Source organism: Camelus dromedarius, chromosome 15, assembly GCF_036321535.1.
Source record: "Camelus dromedarius isolate mCamDro1 chromosome 15, mCamDro1.pat, whole genome shotgun sequence".
Taxonomy (NCBI): domain Eukaryota; kingdom Metazoa; phylum Chordata; class Mammalia; order Artiodactyla; family Camelidae; genus Camelus; species Camelus dromedarius.
The window spans coordinates 44929177-44955928 of NC_087450.1; the positions used below are offsets into that span (position 1 = coordinate 44929177).

Below are 26752 nucleotides of genomic sequence, written 5' to 3' on the forward strand. Positions count from 1 at the left end.
GAAAATCGTATACTTAAATGGGCAGATTGAATTATATCTCAATCAAACTGAAAAAATCTAACTCCTAATGAATTCTAGATCTGGGGAAAATACTGTGTCTGTTTAAAAGACAGAAATTAAAATCACATCAAAACTTTGCTGCACGTGGTTTCATACTTGATCAATATGAAACAGTGATCATTTGAAATATATTAAGGCAGAAAATATTTGCTTTCTTTCAGTCAGAGTATTTTAAAAGCAATCTGTCTCAGCCAAATAATTGAAATTTAAATTTAATAAATTAAGGCAGCTAATAGTGGAAGCCAGTCATGTACATTTATGACATAATGATCAGTCCATGTTCCCTCTACAGATTTATTTAGAAGAATCAGCTGCACTTACACAATAATGATAAGAAAAGTGGATTCTCAGTGTCTATGGTGATGCTCCTAAACTCATCTGGTTACAGGGAAGGCCGGAAGGTTGAGGATGGAAAGGACATGATGTCATCCTTATGATGTGAATATGCGCTGATAAGAAAAGAGAGAAATACTCAGATTTGCGCTGTGAAACGGAGCTCTTGTGAAAGCAGCATCCTATCTCGTGGTATGTTTACAGACTGACGGCTCAGTTTTGTCTGCCCAGGAGAGAACCTTTGCCCTTTCCTGCCTTGGAAGATAGGCCAGGCCACAGTAGCTCTAATCTCCCTGTTAAAGTCCTCGCTCCAGGGCTTGGGGCTTGCCAGCGGCTTGCTGGTGGCCATGGAGAGTGTAGACTGAGGTAAACAGGAAGGGAACTGGCTGGGAAATGTAGGAATTTCTGGCTCAGTGGAAAGAAAACAGGCAGCTACCAACACCTGCCTAGCAAGCCTTGCAATTTGGTGGTTGCTGGTTAGGGCTTCTTAATGCACTGAAAGACCCTGACCGTTCTTTGTAGCAAGAGGCCCTACTTTGGTGTTTCTCACACACCTTTTTTTAAAATTACTTACCACGCACCCACCCATCCACCCCAAGGAAACTTTTAAGAGATTTTTTTTTCCCAATTGTCCTCTTCTCCCATAAAATTTTAATACCACAGATATCCATTCATAGTCCCTGTCTCTATGTCTGTTTACATACTGTGGTCCTTGGGAGAACCACAAATCACTGTAATATCTACAACTGTTTTTTACCACAACCCACACCCCTACCAATGCAAGAACGAATCTTCACCCCCATGCGAAGATACGGTCCCAGTTGAGAACGTGCGCCCTGGATGGAATGAAGGGTCTCGGCAGGGCCTTTCTCCTTCTGCTCACACTTGAGTGAGTGGTGAGGTCAGTCACACGGAGAAGGCAGACCAGGGGCCCAATGTCCACCACTCACCAAGAGAGGCCCTGGCTTCAGGTTCCAGCATGGCCAGAGTAATGTCCTCCAAAATCACACTGTCCTGCACCATCTGTTCAGCCTGCCTGCCATCCCCCAGGCTCTGCCACCACCTCCCCTCCCCGCACAGAGCCCTCTGCCCAGTGATAGGAAACAGGGTCCTCCATCAAAGCAGCAGCGCAGATGGAGGTGCAGAGACTTCCCAGCCAGCAGGACCCTTCCTTCCCGTGCTGTCCTCCAGCCCTCCCCAGCTCCGGGCCTCTCCCTGTGGCCTCACTCAGCGTCCTCCCTCTGTTCCTTCACCCAAATGAAAGCATGAGGTTTACCAGGTTTCCCCAGTCTTGCCCGGCCCTTTCTACTCTTCACTTTACATTTCTCTAAGCTCCTGCTCACACACTCTTTAAAGGCCTCAGAACCCCTGCCCTGACAGAGAAATGGACTTAAGAGATTCCAGCACAAACAGATGGCCACTGCTGGAACTCCCTGGAGCCTGGCCTCTCTGGTAATCAAGAGCCACAGGACAGGCTTCTGCCCCTCTGCCCCTTCCTGCCTGTGAGAGCGTCCCTGCACGCCCTCATCCTTCTACTCTGAGCTGGGAACAGAGAGCCGGTCACATGCCCTAGGATCATGACTCTCTTTGTTCCTTAGAACCCTTCTGCCTTAGATCATGGGCTTTTGTTTCCAAAAACGTTAGCAAATTTAAGGGGCCTCTGAGATGATGCCATCTGGTCTCCCCCACCTTTGTTGAACACCTGCTCTGCTCCAGACACTGTGCTAGGCCTTTTCACATACATTATCCAATTCACTATTTACAATAGCCCTATGAGGTAGGTGCCCATGTTACAGATAAATAGTCACAAGAGACGCTGAGTCACTTGCCAGAGTGGGGAAATCAGGACTTAAAGTCAGGGCTGTCGGCTTCCACATCATTTATTGCATCGTCCCAGTGGAGAAGACATGTCCCTACTTGAGAAAAACATTTTTCCCAGCTGAGTACAGAGGGGCTTCACGGTTGGTTTACCATCCTTAAAAGCTGACACAGATAACAAAAAGGGCAGCAGGCAGGATTTGACACCAGGTGTGTGTCCTTCTGTGCTCCTTCCCCAAGTTTCCTGACACCATGTCTCCTGCCCATCCATGATTAGCCCTTTTAAAGACAAAGAATGGCTTGTAAATTCTCCCAGGCCCAACCAGATGTTCATGCCTCAACCTCCTCCCAACAGGAACAAGGCAGAAGCCCCATTCTTGGAACTGGGAAGCAAGAGCAAAGCAGGACTTGCCACCAAGCTAGCCTGAGGGGAAGCCACCTCAGCAGCTCTGCCTGCACAGGGCTGAAAGGTAGCAGGGACCTTAGTGGGTTTACACTGTTCTCTGTCCCTTTCCTGAGCCCCTTGTAGGATTCTTTTTTATGAAGAAGAAATAGCCCATTGACTTGGGATTTAGTCATGTTTCTTCCCATTTGCCTTTTCCCTGGCCTCTGAAACCACGAGCCTGGCTGAGGAATTCAGGTCCACAGTGGAAGCTTTGAAGAGCTTTGTGTGGGGAGAGGTTTTGCAAAGAAAGGAAAGTGGTATCTACTTGTCAGATGGAATGTGTTAACACATCAGGGAGGAACGCAAGGACTTTAACTGTTATGGTCCCTCGGCAGTTTGGGTGATGAATCACCCGGCGGCGTGGGTACAGATTCCTAACAAATGAAGCCCTGCAATGACATCAGTCTTGCACGATCATCTGGGTTCTGTTGTAGGCGCCTGACAAGTTCTTACCTTGCGGATTTTCACCACACTGGGTTTTCTTTTTTTCCCCCAGCCACACTTAATTCCCATCGTGCCTTACAAGTCTCCCATTTTTCCATCAGCTGGAATCTGGCAAAGTAGGACTTGCACAAGTCTGTCTCACTGTCATCCCTCCTACAGGGCATTCTTGGGACGGTGTGTGCTCCTCACCTAATCACTCCACACCCATCCTCCTGACAGTACTGGATTCAGTCGGCACGTATTTTAGCGGCGAGCCTGGCCTTGCAGTATCCTGAGGGTGCGGAAGTGATGGAGACCACACCAGAGGACAGGAGTGTCTAGGAGGGTACCTAACCCAGACTCGTGGAATCAGGGGAAACACAGTGCTTTGAATATAGTGCCAGTCAGCAAATGCGTGATGACTAAGTTAATACCTGAGCTGAGTCTTAGAAGAGGAGTAGGAGTTAGTCTAGGAATGAGTTCAAGCTGAGATATCTCCATGAAAACCCAAGGTTCCATAAGTGAAAAGGAAGAAGAGATGAAACTAGAGAGGTGGGCTAGGGGCCCTCGTGTGCCATGCTAAGGAGCTATAGTTCTATCCTAAGAAAGATGAGAAATGTTCAGAAGGCTTTAGTCAGGGAAGTGAGGTGGCCAGATTTACAGCAGTATAGAGGATGGAGTGGATGGGGCCAGACTAGAGACGGAGACTAGTTAGGAAGTTAATGTGGTCCTCCAGAGGTGATGGAGCACGAAGGAGGGCAATGGGAGTAGGGATGAGATGAGAGAACAGATTAGAGAAATGTTTAGAATTTAAACTTGGCAACTGGTGATTATCCAGAAGACCCCCGCCCCCAGATTTTCAGTGTGGATGTGCCACAAACTGAAAAGATAAGAAAAGGCCCGTGTTCAGTCAGCTATGAGTTCAATTTGGGGACACTGAGTTAGAGTTGCCTGCAAGAGACATGAGGCTGACACACAGGTAGTTAAGATACATGAACCCGAAGATAGAGGAGAGCCTGGGCTAAAGATAATGACTTAGGACTCAGCATATTCACAGCAGTTGAAACTATAACTGCATACTATTTGAGACACCCAGGAAATTATGGGGAATAAGGAGGGCAGTGAGTGAAGGACAGAACCTGGAATACCAACATCGATGATGCAGGAGGAAGAAGAGAGAGACCCATGGCAGAGACAAAGAAGGAGGGTCAGAGAGACACGGGGACCCAGGACAATCCCTTACTGCTCTGTACTTCTCTCCCCCATTAACCTTCTGGCTGTCCTGTTCCTTATAAGCAAGCTCTTTTACAGCTTAGCTCTCCATACAGCCCTTGAAGGTGAAAGCTGCTCCTGATCCGAAGGCACATTCATTGTAGCTTCCAGCCATCCTTCCTCTGCCCTCCTGGAGAGATTCCTGCATCTCTGGGGCACATGCAAATCAGTTATAAAGCCTCAACCTCCTTTCCTGATCATTCTCTGTTTATTTAAGACTCTGACATCCACTTCACCATTTTTCTCTCCCGTGCCCCTGCCAGGGCTACCATCATGCAGGATGACTTCAGGACCACGAGGATGAACCGTCACCAGGTCTCATAGTTCTATAGTTCTCATGCCCTCACCTCCAGTGACTCCTCACCTCCACCCCAGCCTCCCACTCCCATAACGACTTCCAGGAAATGGTTAATACCTGGCATGACTTTAGTTCTGTGGGACTAAATCTCACATCCTCCTCTTTGACCACAACCAGCTCTCTCACCTCCTCTCCTACACTCACTTGTTCTCACTTTCCTTAGTTCCCTCCATTTTCCTCTGAACTGTTGACCCCCTCCTGACCTCTCTGCCCTCCCTACCCAGGTCAGACTCTCTGGGTCTCTGTCCGGTTTTGCTTTCCTGAAGCCTCTGCTCCCTTTGTAGCCTCCCTCTTCCCCCACACCTGCCCAGGGCGACTCTGGTTCACATGCTCTGTTCCTGCCCCAAGCACGCAGAGGGAAACGGGACCCCATGCAGAGGGCCATCAATGAAGATTCATGGTCTCCACTCTCACCCCTGTCATTCTTCACTGCTAGAGAAAACGTAAGCCCTCCCCATGGGGAAATAAAAAGATTTGAGCAGTAGCCAGAAGACCAGTCTGTTTCCCAGAATAGCTTCTCCACCTGCTCTGTTGCTAGATTTCTACACAGATGTCCTTGGTATAATCTTGACTGCTATTTACCACCTTTATTCTTACCTTGGGCAAGTTATTTAACCTCCTCCAATCCTAGTTTGCTCAGTTTTAAAATAAGGATCCCCTAGGCTTGCTGCCAGCTTCTATGGTGCACTGTGCAAGTTAGAAGGCACCTGTCTGAACAGGCCCCAGGCTTAGGGAGCTGAGCCTGGCCCGCAGACCCACAGTCACCCCCTCACCTGGGCGGCCTCGTGCAGAGCCACCTTGCGGAACCAGACACTGCAATCCCAGCTACACCCACCCCCAACGGGGTTCTTGTGAACTAAAGGCGACAACCTGCACAGCACCCAGCAGAGAGCACCTGACGATGAGCAGAACCTCAGATAAAAGAACTCACGCGGACCACTTGAACCTGGCTCAACGCGTGGGTGAGATCTGCTAGGGGGCCCCCTGCAGCTGTTTTCAAGCATTTCCTGCCAGCTCCATGAGGTTTATCACGTGCTCCTGCCTCCCATGGGCTGGTTCCTTCGGTGAGGGAGCAGACCTAGGTCACAGTCAAGGGTGAGGTGGCAGAGGCTGCCCCCCGACCCCACACCCCAGCTCTGGGTGCTGTCTGGAGGAGCGCCCACTGCTCAGATTCTCCCCTTGGGGTCCCCTCGTCAGCAGCTCATAAGTGTCATCCCCACCCCGAGCCCTGCAGTGCCACCCCCCAACCCTCACCTAGAGAGTTCAGCTTCTCCATCAGTGTTGCTGCCCTTTCACTTCACTGTCACTCCAGCTGCCCCCACAGGTCCACAAACCAGGACTTCTCAGAGCCCAGGAGTGTGAAGGCCCTCAGGAGAGCCGGAATTTCAGAATGCCACATCCATTCTCTAAGAGCAGCTCTTCCTTAAGAGGAAATTATTGTGAGAAGACAATGAATAGTAGCCACGTGGATATTTTTATTGAAGAAAGATGAATTATGCCATCACCCCTTTTGGCACAAAAATAATTTTCAGTAAAAGGTTAAAACCGTCATGTTGTATCAATGAGAACTATTCCATTATTCCAAGAATGATTGATTGGAAAGTGCTTTACTTACAGGAAAATCACAGTGATACAATACAGTTTCCACTTTTAAAGCACTTTCCATTAAAAAAAAATTATACCAATGTATAAAAATAGTTATACTGAAGATGTGAATCAACAGCCGAGTAATTTATTGGCACTTGAAAGCCTTGTGGTATAAATAGATTCAACAATAAGACTATCAAGTAACTCTAGGCTGTGGCAACCTAACCTCCATTTTCACTGACACAAAAGAAGGTCCCAAGGTGGTTTAGCGAGGGTCATCTGGCCCCCTTGGGAGAGATCACTGGAAGAGAAAAACAATGGAACTAGGACCAGGGGTCAGATCAACTCAAAGCCCTGGGTGAGGCAGTGGAAGAGACAGAGGGGACAGAGATGTGGGCTCTGCCCTCAGAGAGTTTCCAGGTTGTCCCAGACTGCAGGGCTGTACACAGAACAGTCAGTACAATGTCTGTGGGTCCTAAGAGAAGAACAAACAAGTATGAGATATCCGAAGGGAGGGAGACTCTTTCTGCCTGGTGATTTCCTTCCTCCTTTCCTCCCCCGCTGCCTGCCTGCCTGCCTCCCAGTCATTTACTGTAAGGTGTAACATGAACAGAGTGTGGAATCAACTGGGTCTGGATACAAATTGCAGCTCTGCCGTTTACTAGCTGGGTGACCCTGAACAAATCATTTAATGTCTTAGCCTCAGTTCTCTCAAGTGTCAAGTGTCAGGGGGGTCATTATAAAGGTGAAATGAGGCCAGTCTTGTGCGTGTATAAAAGCACCTAGCTCTGCTGCTTCCTGATGAAGAGCAAACAATAGAAGTTCATGCCCTTACACTTTTCTGTGACAGTTAAGTAGTACTTTGCCACCCCTCTCATGCTGAATTTCAAAGAGCTTTTCCATTGTTGCATGTAATGTGACTTTTAAGATAATATTAACTGGTCTTCATGTCTTGGAGCTGATGGCCCCTGTCAGCCAGGAGCCTCCCTACTTCCTTGTATTTTGGGAATGAGGCCAGACTGCTGTCCTCTCTGTGAGGAAGTATATGGAACACCACCCCCAACCCGACCATCTCACTTCTAGTGAGAAGGTGGAGGCCCGGGCCGCTGAGAGTCGGTCCATCAGCGGTCATTAACTGAGCATATACCACTTAGAAGGACTGTATAACTGGGGAGTCAGCAGATAGGAAAGAACTAGGCAAGACTGCTGGCCTCTCAGAAAAGTTTAACACATGGGATTGCCTCAGTCAGGGTTCTCGGTTGAAAATAAAATCGACCAGTTGTGTTACTGGCACTGGATGCCATCACAGCACTGCCAACACTGCCACTAACATCCCAGAATTCAGTTTTCCTGCAATCACTGTCACAGCCAGAAAAGGTTCCTCCCAGTCCCCTGGACTTTCAAGAGGGTATCACTGCCTACTCCTTAGCTGCAAAGGAAATTGCCTCAATGACACAGGGTATTTCCAAATGCAGGCAAGAGGTTCTCTCAATTCAGTTTACCCCAAAGTATAGTAGATATCCACTTAACTGAATTAAGAAAAAGATGGAAATCATTGAAAGGCTGAAATTGGCCCATTTGCAAATTCACAGAGTGACTGATACTGATTTTTTTTTAACTTCTTTAGTAAAATTTCTTTTATTAAAAACTTCTCTTATTATAATTTTTAGTTTTAAAAAGATAAAACCTAGTAAAGTTGCAGTACTCCCATTTACACTTCACATAGTTTTTCACCAGTTATTAGCATTTTGCCAATGCTAACAAATTTGCCACTTTGTTTTATTGCTGTCTCTAAAATACATAAATACACTTTTTTTTTTTTGGATGACAGTTTGAAAGTAAGTTGCAGACAGGGTAACCTCTTAACACTTCAGGATTTATCTCCTAAGAACAAGGACATAACAAAACTACAATTACCAAAATCAGGAAACTTAACACTGAGATAATCTTATCTTACATGAACAGCTCAATAATGTTCTTTATAATTTTTTTTTGTCCAGGAGCCAATCCAAGATTATGTATCACATTGAATTAAGTCATGTTGCTTTAGTCTGTACTATAAAACAGGTCCTCAATCTTTTTGTCTTCCTTGATATTGGTATTTTTGGAAAAGCACAAGCTCATTGTTTTAAACAATTTTTCTGTGTAGGTATGTCTGATGCTTCCCCATGATCCAAATTAGGTAATGCTTTGGGGGCAGGAATAGTACACAAGTGACCTTATGTCCTTGTCAAGGACCTACATCAGAGAGCATGTGACATCAGTTTCTCTCATTACTGGTATGTTGATCACTTGGTCAAGGTGGTGTCCACCAGATTGCTCCACCGAAAGTTACTTTTTTCCTTTGTAATTAATAGGTAATCCATGGAGAGATACTTTGAAACTTGTAAATATTTTGCCCTCATCAAACACTTATCCAGCAGTTTTAATGCATCCATTGGTAATTCTTGCCTGAATTAGTTATTACTATGATGGTTTCAAAATGGTGATTTTTCAAACTTCTGTGTTTACTGGTTGGCATTCTACTTTAAGGATGACTTTTGTTCAGTATTTATTTTTTCATTTATTTATTTAATATCAGTATAGACTTATGGATTCTTAATAAATTTTAATGTAACTGTTAACAACATATCTTTGGAATCCATCCCTTAGATAAGTCAGTTCTCCATTTTGTGGTCAACCTAATTGCAAGCAGATCTCTTTCTTATGTGAACTTGAACATTAAATCTATACCTCAGTATCTACAAAGGTGAAGAGGAAATGGAAAACTGATCTTTTTATGGGCATTGTTAGCTTGAACACATAGGTGATTGAAGTGTTTTAAGTAGCTGTGGCAAAATAGGGTACTCTGGGAAGTCACAGAGGTACAGGGCCTCTTAAAGGAAAGAAAGGGGTTTTGCAGACAAGTGAGAGAGAAGGCAAAGACTGGCACCAACAATGTCTTTCAGACTAGACACAGAGAAAGGGGGACTTGGCAGAACATGGTAAGGATGGGGGAAGGGCGGGGGTAGAACCCACGATGGAACAAGTGTGCCCAGTCTGTGCAGCAGGTGTGCGGAAGAGCAAGGGAGGGCAAGGGAGTAAGGTGGGAAGGTCAGTGAAGCAGCAACATATGATAAGAGTTCTAGTCACTGATTTTGGGGAAGGACACTGAGGAACAGGGAATGACAGATTCACAAAGTCCCTATGAGGAAGATGTTAATAGTTTCATTTTACTTATAAGAAATCCAAGTTAATCTTCCTATGTCCCAAAGCTACTAAGTGGCAAAGCCAAGATGCAAATACAAATTCTTCTGACTTCAAAGCCCACACTGTCAAAGGAAAGAGAACCATTTACAGTGGACGAACAGAGGTAGAATAAGGGCTCTCAATATAAAGACAAATAGGCTCCTATAGGCCAATCTTAACACTCAATTGAGCCTGGCCCAGAGTGTCTCAGTAATTAGCCCAACCACACTCTTTAGGGGAAATCAGAAATAAGCCCAACGTGCTTAGGAAATATTGCCAAAGTTTTATACGTTATGCTCCTGCATGTCTCAATGCCTTGGCCCCACCCTGGCCTTCTTTAAAAGTCAGCTTTATTGAGACATAATTTTCATATATAATAAGATTTCACTCATTTTAAGTGTATGCTTCAATGAGTTTTGACAAATGTATATACAGTCATTTAACCACCACCACAATCATAATATAGAACTTTATCATCCCAGGAAGTTCTCTATGCAGTTTCTTTACTGTTGATAATCTCCAGCCCCTGGCCTGCTTTCCGTCTCAATCCTTTTGCCTTTTCTAGAATTTCATATAAATTAAATCATACAATATGTAATGTAGCCTTTTGTCTGGCTACTTTCACCTAGCATAATACTTTTGAGATTCATCCATGTTATTGTATTAGCAGTTCATTTCTTTTTATTGCTAATTAGTATTCTATTATATGGCTATACCACAGTTTCTTTGCCCTTTCATCAGTTCAAGGACATTTGGATTGTTTCCAGTTTGGAGCAATTATAAATAATGCTGGTATAAATATGCACATGTAAGTCTTGACGTGGGTATATGTTTTCATTTCTCTTGGATAAATACCTAAGAGTAGAACTGCTAGGTTATAAATGTATGTTGAACATTATAAGAAACTGCCAAACTATTTTCCAACGTGTCTATCATTTTGCATTCCCACAAATGATGTATGAGTTCCAGTTGTTCCACACTTACTCCAGAAGTCAGTATTTTCAGTCTTTTTCATCTTATCCTTTCTAATGGGTCTGTAGTATTGTCTCATTGTTTTAAATTTGCATTTCCCTAGTGTCTAATAATGTTGAGATTCTTCTTATATACTTATTTGATGTCTATATATCTTCTTTGATGTCTCTGTTCAAATTTTTCCCCATTTTTATTAGATTGTTTGCTTATTGGATTTTTATTATTGAGTTATAAGACTCCATTATCAGATATATGTTTTTCAAATATTTTCTCCCAGTCTGTGGCTTGTCTCTTGATACTCCTCTGAAGGGCAAAAGTTTTAATTTTGTTAAAGTCCAATTTATCAGTTTTTAAAATATTTCATTCATGTTTTTGGTGTCCTAAGAAATCTGCCTAACACAAGGTTTTGGATTTCCTCCTATATTTTCTTCAAGATGTTTTGTTGTTTTAACTCTTACATGTAGGTCTCTGGGCCATTTGAAGTTAGTTTTTGAGTATGGTGTGAGGTAAGGGTTCATGCTTTTGCATATGGATACCCATTTGTTCTAGCACCATTTGTTGAAGACTATCCTTTCATCTGTTGAAATTACCTTGTTAAAAATAGACTGCCCACATATCTGTGGGTCTATTTCTATACACTCTTTTCTGTTCAAATGATCTACATGTTTATTTTTGTATCAATATCTGTCTGATTACTGTAACTTGTGATAAGTCTTGATATCAGATAGTTTACATCCTCCAACTTCGTTCTTTTCAGATTGTTGTCTATTCTAGGTCCTTTGTACTTATAAATTTTACACTCAGCTTGCCAATTTCTAAAAATTGCCAGCTAGGATTCTTATTTGAATTGCATTGACTCTATTGATCAGGTTAGGGAGAACTGGCATCATCTTTTCTATAGTATTGCTTTGATAATTTTAATTTCTTACTGTTCATTGCTGGTATATAGGAATAAAATTGATTTTTTATACTGGCCTTGTATCCTATTACCTTGCTAAACCTACTATTCCTAGTAGTTTAGCGAGGTTTCTTAGGATTTTCTACATAGATGATCAAGCCATCTACAAAGAAGTTTTACTTCTTCCTTTCAAATCTGTATACCTTTTCTTTCTTTTTCCTGTCTTATTACACTGGCAAGGCAATCCATATGATGTTGAATAGAAGTATTGAGACTAAATCCTTGATTTATTTCCAATATGAGGGGGAAAGCATTCAGTCTTTCTCACTAAGTATGATGTTAACTGTAGATTTTTCATATTCTTTATCAAGAAGATCAAGTTATACCTCTGTTCCAAATTGACTGAATTTTTATTATGAATGGATGTACAATTTTGTCAGATGCTGTTTCTGCTTCTGTTGGAATTATCATGAGGTTTTTGAGGTATTGAATAACGTTTTTTTTTTCAGTTATATTTAGGGTTTTTTAAATTGAATTATAGTTGATTTACAATGTGTTAGTTTCAAGTGTACAGCAAAGTGACTTAGTTATACCTATAGGGGTGTGTGTGTGTGTGTGTGTGTGTGTGTGTGTGTGTGTGTGTGTGTATCCTTTTTCATATTATTTTCCATTATAGGTTACTACAAGATATTGAATATAGTTCCTTGTGTTATGCAATAGATCCTTGTTGGTTATCTATTTTATATATATTAGTGTGTATATGTTAATCCCAAACTCCTTATTTATCTCTCCCCTCTTCCCCTCTGGTAGTAAGTTTGTTTTTTATGTCTGTGAATCTACTTCTGTTTTGTAAATAAGTTCATTTGCATCTTTTTATTTTTTTTTTTTAGATTCCATATATAAGCAACATGACCAATCTTGCATTCCTGGAATAGACCCTACTTGGTCATGATATATATATAATTTGCTAAAATTTTTTAAGGTTTTGGCATTTATATTCATGAGAGATCCTGATATTTTTTTTCCTTCTAATGTCATTATCTAGTTTTGGTATCACAGAAATAAATGCTGGTCTTATAAAATGATTTGGGAAGTGCTCCCTTGACTCTTCTATTTTCTGAAAGAATTTGTGTAGAATTAGTATTATTTCTTACTTAAACATTTTCTAGAATTCTCCAGTGAAGTCATATAGCCTAGAGTTTTCTTTATGGAAAAAACCCTTATTTTTAATACAGGAAGGATTTGCCTTTGTTGTCTCTATCAACACAATGTGTAGCACTGAGAATGAATGTAAATTAAGTTGTGAAAATCACTATTGTCAAAATAAAGCTCCTAGCCACATAGTTCTATCAAGAATTGTTCCCCTGGCTTTAGCTATAGTGGGAAACGATTTAAGTCATTTCAATAATCTTTTCAGACACAGGTACAATAATTTTAAACTTTCTTAAAAAATCTTGTCTGTAGTCAAATACCCCACTAGTCAATAGGAGTATGTAAAACAAATTTTATCAATCTAATAGGTAAAAAAGTTTATTTTAATTTGCATTTCCTTTGCTAATAATTTAGCTTCTTTTCATGTTTACTGGCAATTTACATTTCCCTTTCTGAAATTACAGACCTGTATCTTCTGTCCATTTTTATCCTGGATTTGTCTTTTTCCCAGCAATCTGGAGGTGTTATTTGAGTATTAGAAATGTATCATATGTATTACAAGAATTTTCACCAAATTTGTGCTTTTTCATTTGACTTTATTTACAGTGTCTTTGGAGATATATTTTTTTAATTTTTAAAAATTAAAATCTGTTTACTTTCATTATGTCTTTTGGGTTTCCTGGCTTCCTTACCTGGGAATGTTCAGATATTCATCTGAATTTTCATACTATGTCACTGTTTTATTTATTACATTCAAGCCTTTAACCTACCTGGAATTTAATTTTACATATGATGTAAGGAAGAATCAAGATTTGGAATCTTATTAGAGTTTGCCATAACTCTTCATCTCTTGTAGTATTTTCCATGTTTTCATAAGACACCCTCCATCCAGCTCATAATTTCTCCAGCTTCAGATCTTTCTCTTGTCACATTGCTATGCTGCAAACTGAGGGAGGGCATGTCTGTCTGTCTCTCCATTGTTTCCATCAGGAAAGACTGATAAACAACTGCAAGGCACCTTGCATAGTGCCTGAGACATTTTCGGTATTCAGAAAGCATTTATGGGAGGAAGGAAAGTGCTGAATTCACACCTCCGTTACTATGACTTCTTGGCAAGTTTAATACTGACTGCCTATCTGTGTAAACAAGGGGAAATGTCATTCTCCTTAAAGCCATTCACTGTCTCATGAGCTCACTCTGTTCCTTCCTCCTCCTGTATCTTTGTTCTTTGAGGCCTTCCTTCTCTCTATAAATCTGTCATTTCACAAGAACTCCCCTTAGGGAGGCTTTCTTCAAACACTTCCTTAAAATTCAACAGTATTTATGAATTCTGTCACACTATTTAGCATTTAATCCACAATGGATTTTACTGCTTTTCTAGTGCCCATCACTGTGCTGGGCACATAGCTCATTAAATACTTAAACAGCAACTGACACAATCTTGCACGCCCAGGCTCTTTATAAAGGCCGAAGTATAGCCTCAAGATTTGTTCTGAAAGCTCTTGGGACTAAGGAAGCAACAAACTGGAAAAAAACTGAAAAATGACCCTGAAAGCTGTTAAATGCCAGAAAGATTTTTCAAGTGAAACTGTGTCATCACATTTATTTTAAATACATTTGTTTAACAAGGACCTACTGTACAGCACAGGGAACTATATTCAATTTCTTATAACAACATATAATGGAAAAGAATATGAAGAGAAAAAAATATATATATATATTTATGTATATATATAACTGAATCACTTTGCTGTATACTTGAAACTAACATTGTAAATCATTTACACTTCAATAAAAAATTTATTTTAAAAGTTCATTTGTTAGATGAGCACATGACCAGGCGCTGCTCTACCTGAAGGCAGAGGGCAACAGATTTTCTTTGGTTGGTTTCTATTTCCATGGGTCCCTATATGGCCATCACCAATTCAGACCATTGGAGATTCAGGGAAAATGGAACTAAGCCTTATATGACCCTACATTGAGTTTGAAAATAACATCTGAATGGCTCTCAACACTTTCTGCATGAATTTTTAATGGAGAAACAGCTAATGCTAGGGCTAGGGCAAAGAGTATACAATATGAGCCTGGAGCATCTTATGTCAGAAAATAAGAAAGCACTCAAAAAACAAAATGATGGGAGTATGTCAAAGGACACCAGAGCCAACTAAAAGAACTCCCAATGGCCAAAGCTGGAACAACTTGAGCAACAAAATAATGTAGTACTGGATTATAGCCCAAGGAATAAAATAAATATCCCTCAGTTCATACTGATATAAATAAGCAATTGAATAAATAAATGAGAGAAGAAACAAATCTCCCATAGAGAATTCCAAATAATTTATGGAGCTACTCCACCCACAGGGAGGTAAAGTGTAACTCCCCACCCCTTAAGTGTGGACAACACTTAGTGATTTGCTTCCAAAGAGTACAGAATGAAAAGAGGGATGAAAGTAACTTTCCAGTGGAGAAACCTGGCAAAGACTACCTTAGCCAAGTGATCAAGATTAACATCAGTGATGTGTGGACACTCTACCCTTGATATGATGAGAATGACACTTCACCTCTGTGGTATTCCTCCCAAAAACCATTAACCACAGTCTAATCACGAGAAAAACAGACAAACCCCAATTGAGGTACATTCTACAAAATAATTTGACTAGTCCTCAAAATTATCAAGATCATCAAAAACAAAGCATGTCTAATAAACTGTACAGCCTACAGGAGCTAAAGAAATATGACAACTAATTGTAATCCAGGTACCCTGGATGAGATCTTGGAACAGAAAAAAAGACACCAAGCAAACTAGTGAAACACGAATAGAGTATGGAGTTCAGTTAATGCTATTACTTAGTTGTGACAAATGTACCACAGTAATGTAAGGTGTTTACATAACTGGGGTGGGTATATGAAATTCTACTATCCTTGTATCTTTTCTGTAAATCTAAAACTATTCTAAAATAAAAAGTGTACTGAAATATTCTGAAAATACAGTTTGGGCAACAGATGACTACATGCTTATCTCTACAACTGTGCTTTTAATTACAGGGTGCTGGTGACAGTTTTGTGGGAGCTTTGGCCTTCTACCTGGCTTACTACCCACATCTGTCCTTGGAAGAAATGCTCAAGAGATCCAATTTCATCGCAGCAGTCAGTGTCCAGGCCACAGGAACACAGTCATCTTATCCATACAAAAAAGACCTGCCCCTTGATCTGTTTTGATTGCTATCAACTCCAAAATAAATATACCTGGAAATAAAATGTACTTGGGGATGGCCACTCTTAACTAGCAGCTTACTATAAAATGTCAGCTTCTTTCTTTGCAAATAGTATGTTCACTTACTAAGTCATCCTCAAGCTTTCATTTCTTTCTTTATAGATGATTTCTTTGCTTTTCATCCAAAAGTCAACGAGACAGAATTAAGGATTCCACAATGAAGACCTATACAGACACTACCACTATTCAGGAACCAGCACACTCCATTGCCAACACATCATGAATACAATATGTACACCATACAGCAGAGGTTGCGGACAACAGCGCCTAGAGCCAGAGCAGACAATGTTAAATAAGGGAAGGGAGCATATGAATTGGACCACTCGAGCAGTTTTTAAGAGGGGCAACTGATATTCAGCTTTGCCTTTAGTGTCGTCAAGGCTTCTGGTTTTGCAGGAGAAGCCAGAAGTTTGGATGTTTATTGAAATTTTTCAATGTTTTAAGTATCAACAACTGATTTTTTTTTAATTGTAAACACCACCTGTGGGCTACTTTCAGCCCACATGCTGAACAGACAAGTCATTTGCTAAGCCAGATTTTAAGGTTTAAAAAAGAAAAAGGGGATTCATGCACGTCACAGAACCTTTATATTGGGCTTAGATAGATTAGATGAAGGATTTTTCTTGTAAACCAAGACCTTAATGTATAGTTTGAATCTAAAAATAGCCAAGATCTCACCTACTATTGCTTTGAACCAGAGCTTTAACAAAAGATGCCAAAAAATAGCTGATTGACTATAATGCCACAAGCCTCTAAGATTCAACGGGCGTCTAATTCCATTTCCAAAGAGCTGCCCTCACATTTCTTCCCGGGACACAGATCGGGCCATGGGGAAGGAACACCTGTTATTTTGGAACAGCGTTGGTTTCTTAATGCTCGTGGTCACGATAGACACTCTATCCTTCTCCTCATAAATGTTTTAAATGTGGTAGGATATGAACCAGCAGAGCTCACCATAGGAGCTGATCCTTCTTATCTCCAGCCAGAAATCTGACAAGTGAAGGAGAAAAATGGGCAATTTTGAAAATTTGTGGGAAACAACAGCTTGAGTGAGAAAGTGTATAGACCTGGATAGAGCAGGAGTCCTTACCTGAACATGAGGGATTATCACTGGAATTGCCAAGCTGGTCAGCTGTGTGGTGCTGCCATGCACCAGAAGCCCTTAGCCACTAGCTTTATGAAAATACACTATAATGCCTCTTATTCAAACAAACAAACCAACGTAGGAGTTAAAGGAGTCCAAAGATGTCCCACAAAACCCTACATACTGTCTTCGGTGACCCGAGTTTGAGAATATGGACCAATGGCATGTTCTCTAATTATAAGCACACATCAAAAACAGACGTTCTCTTGGTTTCTTTTGTGTTACGAGGCTGGCTCCACTCCTTTCTTATCATTCCTGCTCACCTTTGCCACCTCTGTTATTGAATGGGAGTTTTTTCAAGATCACTCTGGACTGTGACTTTGCCTTTTCTATGAAGAATAAGGAGGAGCCGACTGGAAACTCTTGGACAAATTTCATTATGGAAAATTTTCTTTTACTATATGAAACAATGGTTATTTTTTAGTAACGTGGTTTTTCTCATTTCAAATGGTAGGGGAAAATATCACTAAGAGACAATAGCACAGGCTATTTTAATATTTTTTATTAAGGGCTATAAAAATATCCAGAAGGATAAATAAATGTGATGCAATGATATATGTCCTAATATGAAGAACTTTCTTTCACTGCATTGTTTTCCTTCACAATGGCCTTCAAATCACAGGAGGCAGTGATTCCGTGCCATTTCCTCTTCTTTTATTACACGCTGCAGAATTTCTGAATCAGTATCCCGCCCTCAGTCTTCTCATTTATAAATCAAATTCATTTTCAATCCATTGTTTAGAGAGAGCGTATTTTTTTCTGTTCCACAAAGAGGACTTTTTTTTTCACTGTAGGAGGAGAAAAAAGGGTTGTAGCAGAAAACTGAAAAATATCGTCATCACTTTTTAATAAAAATACGTATCAGACCATGAGCCCTCTCCCTTCTCTTCTTTTACTTTCCTTTGTCATGAGGATGGAGCTGACTTGCAAACTCAGTTCCTCAATCCCAGAGGCCAGAGAAGACTGCAGAAAATGGTAAGGAAAACAAGGGAAAAGTCCACCAGCCAATCCATAGCACCCTTGGTACCCCACAAGGTCACATTTCAACCAAAGTGAAATATTCAAATTGAAAAAAGAAAATTACAGGCAAGAAATGAAAAACAACATCTTTACCCAGTTAATGTCCACTCTTACAGGAGGTAAAGCAAGCACAGGCTGGGAGCTAGACTCCAGAAAAAGCACAGTAAAAACTGAGTAGACCACGGAAGGAAAGGAAGCCTGGCTGAAAGAGTAAATACACAGTAAACCTTGTACTTTTCACAAATGGTTTCATATACCCAAATACGGATTTTCTAGTTTGGTAAGAAGAGATTTAGTATCATAACCAAAATCTCATTATTGTATCATAACGGAGTACAGTTCTCTGAAACACCCAAAACCAAAATGCTAACTGCCTGCATGAAAAATTAGACTAGATGCTAAGCAATAAAGTTTTCATAGTTCCTGCTGTAAAGCACTTCATTAACATCACACATCTCTCTCCCTCTTTCACTCACACACACACACACACACCCCCATACACCCACCCTACCTGAATTCTTTGCCAAAAAACCAAAAACAGTGCACCTTGGAAGATCCAGGAATCAAAAGACTATGTTATGACAGAACAGCAACTCACTTGTCCCTACCATACAAAGAGATTTTAGCAATGTTTTTTGTTATTCTTCTATCATCAATGACGGATACTCTGAATATGAGATTCTCAAACTGCCTATGATTAAGAATTAGCTAGGGAGCTTATTTAAATACATTTCTACTTCTTACCTCCACCTCTACTCTAATTCTGATTCTTAGATCTAGAGTGAGGCTGGAGGTCTATTATTTTTTAAAACCCTCAGATAATTCTGATGGGCAGCTAAACCTAGTAACTATTAACCAGTCAACAGAATTATATCTATAAAGTGAATAAAAATTAATATATTTTATTATTTTGTACATAAAATTTGTACATATATTAAAAACATACTTCAAATCATCTAATATGAATATAAGTAGGACTGATGTTCCCTCAAAGTCCAAGGAGGACTACAGAGCCATTGTTAAGATGATAGTGAAGAATCAAAATAGTTTCCCATCAGACAATGTTATTCATTGCAAGAAATATTTCCCCCATGTTTTTCTACGTGGAACTAAAAAAGGGATTAAAAAAGGAACTTGTCTCATTGACAACCAATCAGATTATTTAAATGACCCTGAACAGGAGCAACTGATGAAGATCAGTAAAGCAAAGTTTTATTCATGAAAAATTTTGATTGGCTCACTGCATTCATACCCCTAATTCAAAGAATAAATATTTAAGTTCACAGAACTGTGCTAAGAAGAGTCCCTGAGTTAATATCAGTATATTGTGAGGTGCCTGTATGAACGTCCAGTAAACCCCAGGACCCTAAAGATCAAAGGGGACTGAAATGGTGAGGGAAACGCCTCACGGAGAGGGTGAAGTTTAGCCTGTGAAGCAGCAGCAGTGTCTGGATGAACTAAAACAAGAAAGGGCATCAGGTGCAGAGAAATTGTGGCAGCAGGTAAGAATGACAGTGCTGATCACAGGGGAAAGTCCTGATTTTTTTTTTTTTAAAGGGAGATTGATTTGACTCCATGTAATAGAAAGAATAGGGGGCCTGGAGTCAGAAAGACTGAGTTCAAGCCTTGGCTCCACCATTTATGCACTGGGAGTCCCTGGGGCAAATTTCTCAGAATACTCCTCTGTCAGTTTCCTTCCCTGTGCGAGGGCTAACTCCATCTCCCTCACAGGGTTGCCAGACACACAGTGAACACTCAATATGTGTTGAGTTGAAATGACACACTGCTATCCACAATCGTAAACATAAATTAATTTTCTGTCAAAATATTTGCTTCTTAATTCATAGAAGAATGAATCTGTCAAGTTCTTTCCCTACATCTAACCTAAATCTATTCTGCTTCAATTGAAGTCTTTATTGTCTTGTTTAGTCAGCCAAGGAATTAAAACTGACAAGTTTTCATTTTCCTTATAATAAACTTATTCATATATATTTAACAAAGTTTAATAGGCTTATGTCTCAGCCTTTAATCCTTCCTCCTTGGAAATTCGCATCTAGTTTCATATGAGAAAAAAGGAGGTTGAAAGGACAGAGCTGGTTCTAGCCATACCATGAAGTGCTCAAATATTGGGGAATTTTTCCATGTCTCCTTGCCTGATTTCCTTCATAAAGCAGACAAACAAAACATTACCCTTAAACTAACCACTCACTCATTGGAGTAAGATATGCTGAAAGAACTGCCAAGCTATGTAGTACCCTGGGCAATGGGGCAGGCAGCAAGGCAAACATCATCACACAAGGCTGCAGGACACTGAGCAGGTGGGCAGACAGCCAGGCAGGTTCTGCTCTCCTAGAACATTCTCTCCTTCAGAAGAGGCAAAGTTGTGCTGTCAAGGCTCAGACCATTCCTTAACAGAAAAGTTCTCATCATCTGTTAGAAATTTATATATAAATCTTTTCTTCCACTTTCACCTTACAGTGAGAACTGTACGGGTGTACCCTTTCCCAATCTCAAAACTTAAAATCAATCTAACAATAAGTTCCTAATACCTCCCTACTGAGGGAAAATTCCAATACATTTGCACACTTAAAATATCACAGAAGGTTATTTGGTCAATATTTATTAATGTTGTACAAGTTGCTAAAAAAAAAAAAACCTCCAGAGAAGCTAAAATGCTAGAAAAACAATTACTTTATTGTAAAGTTCATCGCTTTGAGTTTTCACTAGGTGATACAAAGAAATCAGAGGGAGAAAAACATCACATCAATCCACTATCACATTGCTATGGTCTGAATGTTTGTGTTCCCTGAAATTTATGTCAAAATCCTAACCCCCAAAGATGATGGTACTCAGAGGTAGGGCCTTGGAGAGATGCTTTGGTCATGAGGGTTGAGCCTTCATGAATGGGATTCATGCTCTTATAAAAGAGACCCCACAGAGCTGGCTTGCCCTTCCACTGTGTGAGAACACAGCAAGAACCTCTTCCTATAAACCAGGAAGAGGGCCCTCACCAGAAAGTGACCATGATGGCATCTTGATCTTGGGACTTCCCAGGCCCCAAAACTCTGAGAAATATAACTCTTGTTGTTTATAAGTCACCCAGAATGTGGTACGTTGTTATATCAACCCAGACTAGGACATATACCTTATCATTCTAATAATTTTTCCACGATATTAGATACCATCCTGAAATTCAGACTCCTAATCACCTGGTTTCAAACCCAGAATTCCCTTCTTATTACAATAAAAAATGACCCAAAATTTTAACACCATAAAAACAGCAGGGAATTTTACTTCCGTTAAAGAATGGAACTCATGCCAATTTTAAATTGACAACTGGGTTTCTCAGAGCCTTTTTTAAATGTCTCCTTACATTGGTACAGACCCCTTTTCTTTAAGGCAATTTTTTCTCTTTTTCTTAGACATTGACGAATGCAGCATAATGAACAGTGATTGTGAGACCTCCTGTACAAACTCTGAAAACAGCTATTAATGTAGTTGTCATCCAGATTTGCACTAATGCCCAATTTGAGGTCACTGACCAGTAAGTGGGTTTTGGTCTCCCATGAAATCTCTTAACAAGTCCCCTCGTAGAGTGATTCAGAGCTTTGGAGTCAGTCCTGAGTTCAAATCTTTCTTTTGTCACATATTTTAGTTGTGTGTCCTTGATTACGATCCCTGGCACCAGATTCCTCATCTATAAAATTGGATTCAGATTGCCTGGAGAGTACAGGTGCTCGTGTTATGATGCATTCGTGGTATCTGAAGACATGAAGACTTGTGTAGGTAAGCAAAGAGGACAGAATTTTCCATTTTGTCTGGTTAGTCACGATTACTAGTTTGTTTCCTTTCTCTCAGGGATCACTGTCTTTTGTTGCTTCTATCGTCCTTCTGTTGTTGTTTCAAGTGGGAAGGTAAATTCAGTCCCATTGCTCCATCTTGGCCAAAAGTCTATGAGTCCTTCTTTTTAGTTAATGAAAAGGTTTCTTATGAGGTTAAGTGCCTGTCTTTCATTACATAATGGATAATTCTGGAAAATAAGGTTCTAGCACCAATTCCGATTCTGATCACCAGCTGGGTGCCTTACAATTCAACTCAACTCTGACCCTGTATGCCTGGAGACAGTAACTCGGGAACAGCCAGAAGGAAGTGACGCACAGGGCAAGGTATGGGGAAGGGGAGCAAAACTTCCATGCCCTCCCTGAGCATGGCATGTTCACCAACCCAAAAGCTCCAGTACAGCCACTATTAAGAAGTAATTATAAAGCTGCTATTTAGAAGGGCACAAAAATGAAATGAATGGCCTGGAGTTTTAAAATAAATAATCTGTTTACTAGTTTATTTTGCCTAAATCTGTCCATGAAATCAAAAAACAGAAGAGGCTTCCACCAAAAGCAATCAAGTACTAACTCTTGTTTGTGAGCAGGCAATCTGGCCTTAGGAACACTTGTCTCTTTTAGACAAATATTTCTACCTACTGAGGCCACTTAAAGGTACCATTTATTATGGCATTATAGCAGATGATACAAAATAGGAAATGAAATTTCCTACCCTCCTGCCCTAATAAATATATAGACAACACATTCCTTTTATTCAAATTGTACCTAATTACTTGCCACTGTTGGCCAGATGACCCCAGGAGAGCATTCCCTCCCTTTCTCAAGACATTCTTCTCTTTCTGTTTCCAGAACATTACCTATATTTACAGAGCTGGTTTCCAACCTTAAAATCTTTGGTTAACTATCTCCTACAAGAGAGACTTTCCCTGATCTATCCTACCTAAGCGGGGGATAAAAGTGGAATCCACCTCTCCGCAACTTTATCCTGTATCTCAGCATCCTGCTTGTCTCTCTCATAGCACTTAGCAATTTGTCATTTTTCCTCTCTCCCTTCCAAAACAAACTGTAAGTGCCAAGAGCACAGGGACTGACTCTACCTTGTGTCCTGGCAAATCTCAGTACCCGGGACAGTAACTAGCACCACAGTAACTCTCAATACATACTTGGAATGAATGTTATAGTGTCAAAGGGGCCACAAAACTGCCTTGAAAACATCTGAATTTATTGTAAAGTAACTTCTCTGAATCTTACCAACTGGATCATAATGTAATAGAGTCAGTTTCTCTCGTAGTCGGCTCCTCTTAGTGTTGAAGGTGTAACCTGTCCCAGCTTGACTCAACATTTTCACCAGAATGGTCCTAAGATTTAAAAGTAAGCTGTTACACACTGAGGACATAGACTAAAATCAATCATAGGGGCATGGCACATTTTCAGAACCCTCTATAGTAGTACTAGTTGTGGGACATACTCAAGCCTTAATTCCAGCTCTAAGACAGCCTATGTTTTCCATAAATCACAATTTCAATGGTTCTGATTCCCAAGGTTTATTCCATTACACAGACTGCCTTGGTAATGACCCAACCAAAGCAACAAGAACAATAAAATCACCTTGTGAGAAAAAATGCAGACACCCGCCTCTCAAAAGGAGCTGAAGGCAGGAGCAGGGAAAACACAAAAGTACTAGTAACCCTAGCTGGCCAGTCAGGAAATTGTAAAGATGGCTATCTCAGAAGAGCCCTACCTTCCAGGGATGAGTGATAAGAGTAAAATCAGGAAGGGACAAAATAAAGGGATTGGGACTTTTACATTGTTAACATGAAAACCTTGTTCCCCTTCATATTTTGTTTAAGTTATAGTCATCCAAAGCATAAAGTTCATGCTTTGCCTTACTGGACCTTTTACTACCTTGTACTGGTTATTATTTTTTCACATGTCTTGCCTCCCTATGTAGACCATGCTATTTTATTTCTCGTCTAATTCCCCGAAGAATCTGAAGCATCTAAGATATATTACCTATCTTTGCATCCCTTTCAATGTTCAGCACAGTGCCTCATACATAAGAGGGATACAGTATCTGTTGATTAAGATAGACAATAATTAGCCATTCATTCAAAAGGATACAACAAATTATCTATTAAGTGCTTACTCTGTGGAAAGCACTGTGGGAAGTGCAAAGCCCTATAAGCTGCATGTGCACCTTCAGGGAACAGTAAGAGAATGGAAGGTGAGTCATATACACAAGATCTATAAGGCAGGACATATATGACAAATGGCACAAGAAGGAGACAAAGAACATGAGAGGCATAGAGCATCTCTAAAAAAAACTGAACGCATGGGAGATTCCTATAGAACCTGGAAGTGGGAAATTCTAACGTAAATAACTGGACTCTGGGGAAAACTGTATGACTCAATAAAAGATATTGAGAGGAAAAACACTAACATACATGTTTTTCATTAACTTTAATCCAAAAAAAAAAAAATCTCGTTTTACGGATCTGTGACATGTCTTGTTGTAAGCAAAGGCTGCTTTACAATTTTTCTATTTTTAACACAGAAAATCTTCAGTTTCTGTCTACAAACTTTATTTTGAGATATCAGTTTGGCATTTATAGTCTCTTCGCTACAGCACGGAATCTTTAGCCTTTGCTATTTTTGAAGTATTTTTACCATGAATGCAAAGGATTACAAAACTCAAAACAGGCTCTGTGGATTAATCAAACCCCAGTTTGTTCTGCTAGATTCCTGTATTGGGCTCCAGACAAATGGCTCTTGGTCCTCAATTTGAAGAAACAGAAATATAGTGGTAGTCCAAAGAGAGCATGGGAACTCTGATGGTTTGTATAGGAACAAGAGAGCATGAGCTCCTTCAAGCAAATTATTTGAATGCTCACTTAAATAGGTCAGCTGGGCAAGAGGAAAAATATTTTTTGAAAGAGTTCAGAGGGCCGAAATAATTCATCAAGTAAGTAATCCTCAAACCAACCTTTAGAAAATCAAGGCCAAATGCTTAGTTTTACATAAGAATGTATTGGCAGCAGCTGGCCTAATGAATCTTCATCAAGTAATCCTCAAACCAACCTTTAGAAAATCAAGGCCAAATGCTTAGTTTTACATAAGGATGTACTGGCAGCAGCTGGCCTAATGAATCTAACATAAACAAGTTTATAAAAGGAAAAACTTTTACTTACTTTGACTTGCTCTTGGCAACTGTTTTGTAGAAAGGAAAGGTTGGAAGAGAAAAGAAAAAATATCAATATTATTACCTTATGCAAAGTTCATATAAATGTCAGTAATAATCAAAAATATTTAAGTACCAAAGTATACCATGGTTATCATTCAAGTAACTATCCCCTAAGCTATTAGAAGTCTCTTAAGATTTTACAGAAGATTTTTAAAAGATTAGTCAGACCACCACAATTCTGGATGTAATGCTTTGCACAATCTCTTTTCAGTTGCGCTGGTTACCTTTTAAATCTTTCTAAAGTAAGATCTGCTCCATTTATTCCTTTTCTAAGGTGCAAGTACTTGCACTGGACCAAGTCTCTTGTTTTTGATAGGTTAACCTATGCAAGCTAGAACAACCATCGCATCAGATGGAGAAGGGAAAGTAAATCTAACCGGGAAGTCAGCCTGGTGCGTGGAAAAGCACCGTCTTGGGAGCCGGAGGGCTTCTTTCCCAGCCCAGCGGTAGGACCTAGGGTCAATCACTGCTCCTCTCGAAGCCGTTTCCTCATCTTTAGAGTTCTAACCGAGTGAACTAGAAATTCTGAGGTTTTCTCCAGTTAGGACGGCCAGTGATTCTGCTGACACACCGCTCAGAGGATGAGGGAAAGCACCCCACTGCTGCTGGAGACTCTACAGTGCGAACGAACCGCAACCGGATCCAGAACCAGCACCGCAGAGCCCCAGAACCCACTCTCCCCGCAGAGAGCGCGCCGCGGGGCATGCCGGGCGCTGTAGTCCTGAAGGCCTGGGAAGCCGTAGCGAAGCTTCCCGGCCGGTGCGAGCACACCGCCCCGCAAAGTCCCGGGGCCCGCCTGTCACGGTTTCCCGCCCGCGCTGCAAGCGCTGCAAGCCCTGCCGCCGCCTCCAGCTCCACTTACAGGTGACCGCGGACAAGAACATGGCGATGATACACCTCTGGACTCCGTAACAGGCCAAAAGCCCCCTCGACAGACAACTGCTTCCGGGGCACAGGCCTGTTCCGGAAGAGGACGTCTGGGAGTTGCCCGCAGCCACGCCCCCCGGAATAAACCTCAGGTCCGGATCGGCGCCCTCCTTTTTCCTGCGTCTTTCACTCGCTAGGTCTCTTTATTTCGTGGTGTAGGAGGTTGGAGTGCCCTCCCCCTTTTAAAGAGTGACTTGGTTAGCCCTGACTCCTACTTCTGGGTTGGAGTTAGGTGCTTTCCATACTTGTTTCACTAAATTGTAACAACCACCTACAGTAAAGCCACAGGAATTCTGTATGTTATTCAGCTGTTCCAGGTTATCAGGCTCCCGCATTATTTCCTTAAACTGTTGCCTTCTTTTGCTTCCCTGGTCCCAACTTCACCTCCACCTGGTTAACATCTACTCTCAGTCCCTCCAGAATTAAGAACTCCACTTGAATATCCCCATTCCTTAATTATGTGTTGGATTTCTTGGAGGGCCCTGTGCATCTTGTTAACAATTGTTCAAAACACCTCGCACAGTGCCTGGCAGTAGGAGCCGGATAACTGAGATTGGGAGCACTCAAATAATTTGCTTAATATCACAAAACTAGCGAATGGCAGTCAGAATCTGAACCCAGATTTTGTTTGACTGGCAAAGACCCATGCTTTTCCCAGTACACACTGGGACCTAACCACTTTGCTATCTTCCAATCTTCATCTCTCTGCAAGGAACCTGGGCTCTTTCAACGTCAGGGACTTCATCGGAGACCTCATTTCC

The 26752-nt window shown here is 41.0% G+C and overlaps 2 protein-coding genes across 4 annotated transcripts in view; one reads left to right on the top strand and one right to left on the bottom strand.

The window, feature by feature from the left end:
• Nucleotides 1-15808, top strand: part of RBKS (ribokinase) — an 81918-nt gene extending 66110 nt beyond the window's left edge. Inside the window, exons 8-9 of one of the 3 annotated variants that reach the window (XR_838014.3) lie at nucleotides 449-585; nucleotides 15592-15808. Coding sequence is in view for 2 of the 3 variants with exons in the window: in XM_010991264.3 (XP_010989566.3) it covers nucleotides 15592-15765 (174 nt within the window). In the remaining variant the exon portion in view is untranslated. The other 2 variants (XM_031466783.2, XM_010991264.3) reach the window with 2 other exon arrangements.
• A 1642-nt stretch (nucleotides 15809-17450) lies between these two features.
• MRPL33 (mitochondrial ribosomal protein L33) lies at nucleotides 17451-26030 on the bottom strand. The gene is made up of 4 exons (XM_031466786.2): nucleotides 25927-26030; nucleotides 25012-25030; nucleotides 23075-23181; nucleotides 17451-17752 (listed from the first exon to the last, which is right to left on the bottom strand). Exons 1-4 carry the CDS (start codon nucleotides 25946-25948, stop codon nucleotides 17703-17705), a joined length of 198 nt encoding a protein of 65 aa, XP_031322646.1. The 5' UTR covers nucleotides 25949-26030; the 3' UTR covers nucleotides 17451-17702.
• Nucleotides 26031-26752: the final 722 nt, after the last annotated feature.